A 4,758-nucleotide genomic window follows, 5' to 3' on the forward strand; every position below is an offset into this window, starting at 1 on the left:
ATGCTGTGGTATATTAGTGATGCTATATTATAACCCCTACGCTGTGTATATTTATCTTCAATTATTTATGACACTAATTCACTTATTTTACTCAGCCTAAAATTGTCATCTCTCCCTCCTGACTGGTGAGTTGAGTCAATACATAAATTTAATGCGTCACAAAGCAGTGCCATGGAAAGGAAGCAGAGCCGTGCATTCTTTTCTGTAGACCCACAATTCGTTCAAAACATCCGGGATAGTCCTTCTACTGCTCCCTCCAACCTTCAGTGTTGCAAACAGCGAAGAATTGGCCGATTCTTGAATAATCAAGGCATTAAAGACTGAAGTCCAGATTTAAAATAATGTATAATATATAAAGCATCAGTGTTATGTAAGGTTGAAAATGATGCAGGGTAGACTGGTAACAAAGACTGCGTCGTCCCAACAACACAGGTGATTGGAGCACCCTCAAGTATCATTATTGAAATTCTGAAACCGAAATACATGTTAAATGACGCATGGTAAACACAATAAACCTAGCCGTCCCCAGCCCACATAAAACGAACACTTATTTACTACTCAAATGTTAATAAAAGTCACATTATTACAAAATATATCCTTTATTGATCTTCCACCAACAAAATGAAAAGCGATTCTTTGGTGTCGAGTAAATACATTAATGAAAAACATTCTCCTTCATTCATTCAAAGTGCGTAATGTACAATGAAAAACGCCATATTCTAAGCTGAGATTTCTCAACATCCTTCCTTTGCGACTTATTCTATGTGGCTGGCATACCTAAACATTCTCTTGCATGTTACTGTATCACTAAATTGAAAGTCTGCATCAATAACACACAAGAGAATATGATGTAATGTACAGAATAAATTGCAAAGGAAGAGCTGTTACCAAACCTCCTATGCCACTCAGAATAAGACAGTCTGATCCTTCAATCCAATGACCTATTAATTCTAATCTGTTACTCAGGATACAGAACTTCTCACATATATCACTCAGAATATATATAACTACAAAAGGTCTCTTGTAGTAGTAGTAGTACATTTACTACTACTACGACAATAATATTATTATAACAATACCGGTAATAATAGTATAAGAATTAAACAGGTCATTAGACTGAAGCGACTCAGCCCGGGGATATTTTTTAATTTATTCTCTTCTGATTATTTTATTCAGCTAAGGATTATTTTTGTTTTGGGACTGGAGGTTACATTAAAAAAAAAAAAACGCAATTCCTAGGCTCAACAAAATGGTCTGGTAACAATAAATTAAAAAGGAAGATAGCCCGGATGCTTGTGTAAGGAATGGATGATTATTCGTGAAAAAAGCTGGGAAAACCGACTGGTATATACAGTGATGGCCGTATTCTAGGTGGCACAGCAGGCTTTGTAACACTTCTTCCTTAGCGATTTATTATCCATACTGCTCCTTAATATTCTATGATTTGCTGATTTATAAAGTTAACATACCGACACAGCTTGCATCAGTAATCATTAACATACGAGAATACAGAGGCATAATGTGCAGAAGGAATCGCTAAGGAACAATTGTTACGAAATCTCTAGAGCCACTTACAGTACAGCTGTTATTTCACCCTTGTTACAAGAGCTATACAATAATGGCAATTATGTAACTAAATATACAATGAGCTCAGCTGCAAAAATAAATGAATTCCTTTTACATACCGTGCCAAACCTAACCCTTCCATCCCATGACATACTTAAATTTTATTTCTGATATCTGACGATTTTGTTCAGCTTAGACTTCACAATGGGGGATTTAACTACACCCTTCACTAACCCCCTCAACTAACACCAGATCTCTTCAAAACTTTCTGGTCTACCGGTTGAACAGACTTTGAAGTAAGGGGGTTAGAGATCCTTTCCAAGTTGAATTAAACAAGAGAACGTGTTTTTTTCCCTCTCCTTGCTCTCACCAGGCAATATTTCCCAGCTTACCAGAACCCCTCTGACAGTGAGCGGGTTAATGAAGGCTGTATCTAACCCCTCCGGTTCGAAAAATCAACCTGGGATACTGCCTTATATCGGCGTCCTCTTCCGATATTCTCTCTCAAATTCATTTTTGTTTCCACTTCTTCCTAATCCATTTGTTCTCCAAAAATTAACGTTTCTTTCCTTAAATCTTGATACAGTGGGCAAGCTAAATGTACATCGCGTGACAGTTACAAAATTGTCATGGGACTGGAAGGTTAAAGTCCCAGCATGTATTCTAGTTGGCTAGGAGGCTCCGTTGCAAATCTCCTTAACGATTCATTTTATATACTGCACCTCATCATTCTTGATAGACACGTAGAATCAATACACAAAAAGGATAGATGTATATGTAGTGCGCAGAAAATAACATACAAGAGTCGAGATGCAATATACATAATAAATCGCTAAGGGAGAGGAGTTACGGCATCTCCAAATCCACTTAGAATACGAGCCAGCGTCTCCTGGTGGCCGGGGGCAGCCAAGTGCAAACATGACGTCACCCCGCAGGTATTACTCCGCTGACACCACTACCAAATGTGTCCCAGCTTTGTCTTATAGTCTACCTGCCGTATGACACGCCGTACCACCTCTTCCTCAGCGATTTGTCCTGCATATACCTATTCCTCTTGCACGCTACTGGGAAATAACGCTTGTCACAGAAAAATGCAGATTATATGTAGAACAAATCGCTATGAAGTGCTACGCAGCCTCCTATGCCCCGCCTTGAATACAGCTGCAACATATGATTTACACCCATATTTGTTATGAGTCTGGAAGCTCTATCCTAATGAGTCAAATAGCGGATACCTAAAGCCATCCTCCTTTTGGGGACAAGGGAGTGAGATGAGGGACGTTTGTTGAACTGGGCAGCGCATCCCTCCACGCATATTGGTGCCACCGCGTGAAGGTGTCCTTCCAGCAATCAATGGATAGCAAAAATACAGAAGTAAAATAAGTGTCTATTCATGAACAAATGTGGGTGTTTATCTTGCAGTTAAATACGTTAATTTATCCAAGGTACTCTGCATTACTGACGCTTTATTCACAGTCTTTCAAAATATCTAAATAATAAACGTGACACTGTTCACTGCATACAAAACACATTCGCTCACTCAATCCCTTAAATAATAAATGTCACTGATTTTGAGTTCCTAAGTTTTTGTGTGAGGTCCTCCACTGACCACTGTGCTTATAGTGCACTTCTTTTTCAACTTAAAATTAAAGTGCACTGTAGTCTTTCATTTTAAACTATTCCGTTAATAGGCACTGGTTAAGCTTCATGTTTTTTCGCTTGTAAGGTTCCTGTTTTCCACTGAACACTTCAGACGTCACTGCGCCCTCACTAAGTTACTTTTCCTTAGGTGGTAGAACCTTGCTAGTATTTCCTTAGCAGTTTCCCAGACGGTTGACGCAAACTTGATTGTCAAAATGTACGATGATGTCACTTTCACTCATTCAAATTTGTTATTCCTTAAAGTGGCAGAACCTCCGACAGAACTTGTTCTTCTTGGCACTCTCCGTGAGGGCGGCTGAGAAATCGACATCAAAATGGACGATGATGTCACCTTTCCTAGAGAAGTTCATCGTGTACTCACTGGCTTTTCTTATAAGATCGTAGTTTTTCATTCACAGTGGTAGAACCTCAGACAGGATCTCCTTGGCACTTTCCGTGAGGGTTGGTGGGAACTGGATGTCAAAGTGAACGATGATGTCACCTTTCCTAGTGGGGTCCTTGGGGTAGGGAAGTCCATAGCCTTGAAGTCGCTTGGTGGTTTGTGGGCGAACCACCTCGTTTGTGAAGTTGAGAGTGACCCTCTGGCCGTCCAGCGTAGGAACCACAACACGGGTGCCACAGAGGGCGTCACGTAGATTAACTTTAGCAGTGTAGATCAAGTTAGCCCCATCGCGTTTAAAGTGGGGATGTTGCTTATCTCGCACCACAAACACGATATCAGCTGGGATCTTGCCGGGTTGTTGGTCTCCCTCTCGTTCAAAGGTAATTTTTGTTCCTTCCTTCCATCCTGGCTTGACGTCGATAGTTAGAATTTTCTCCTCCCGTCGTGATGACCGACCGTCACTAGCCATTACGGAGCGCGTTATCTTCATCTTCTTGGTTACGCCCTTAGCTACCTCCTCCAGGGTGACGTACAGGTCTCGGGTGACGGCTGGGTCCTGCTGGCGGGTCTTGGCATGGGGTCTGGAGGCATCGTGAGGGTTAAAGCTGAATGCCCGCCTTGTGCCTGCGCCCATGCGTGGCGCACTTCCACCCATCATGGTGATAAATGGGTCATCCTCCACATCCATGGTTTCAAATACGCCGTGTGGCCCGTGTCCATCCACGCCCATGTTGAAAAAGCTGGCGAAGGGGTCACTAGTCCCGAAAAACTGTTGGAAAGTGGCACGGGGGTCGCCCGAGAAGGTGTATGTGAAGTGTGTGCCGTCCCCTCCTGCCCCGGGTACGCCACCTTTCAGCCCTTCCTCGCCATGCTGGTCGTATATATCCCTCTTTTTCTTATCACTCAGCACTTCATAGGCCTCTGCCACAGACTTAAACTTCTCTTCTGCATCCGGCGACTTGTTCTTGTCTGGATGGTATTTGAGAGCCATCTTCCTGTATGCTTTCTTGATGTCATCCTCTGAAGCTCCCTTGGACAAGCCTAGGATCTTGTAGTAATCTTTCCCCATGTTTGCTATTTGAGATGCTACTGTCTATCAAGTAATAAATATGGAAACACTGGTAGGCAAGCAGGATGAACAACTAACT

The 4,758-nt window shown here is 42.0% G+C and overlaps 1 protein-coding gene across 1 annotated transcript; it reads right to left on the reverse strand.

The window, feature by feature from the left end:
* Positions 1 to 598: 598 nt before the first annotated feature.
* On the reverse strand, positions 599 to 4,758 carry LOC145412316 (dnaJ homolog subfamily B member 4-like). The gene has a single exon (XM_080282236.1). The coding sequence runs from the start codon at positions 4,677 to 4,679 to the stop codon at positions 3,621 to 3,623; it is 1,059 nt and encodes a 352-aa protein (XP_080138362.1). The 5' UTR covers positions 4,680 to 4,758; the 3' UTR covers positions 599 to 3,620.

Source organism: Coenobita brevimanus, chromosome 12 (genome assembly GCF_032717465.1).
Source record: "Coenobita brevimanus isolate Jiangsu-jjx chromosome 12, ASM3271746v2, whole genome shotgun sequence".
NCBI classification, from domain to species: domain Eukaryota; kingdom Metazoa; phylum Arthropoda; class Malacostraca; order Decapoda; family Coenobitidae; genus Coenobita; species Coenobita brevimanus.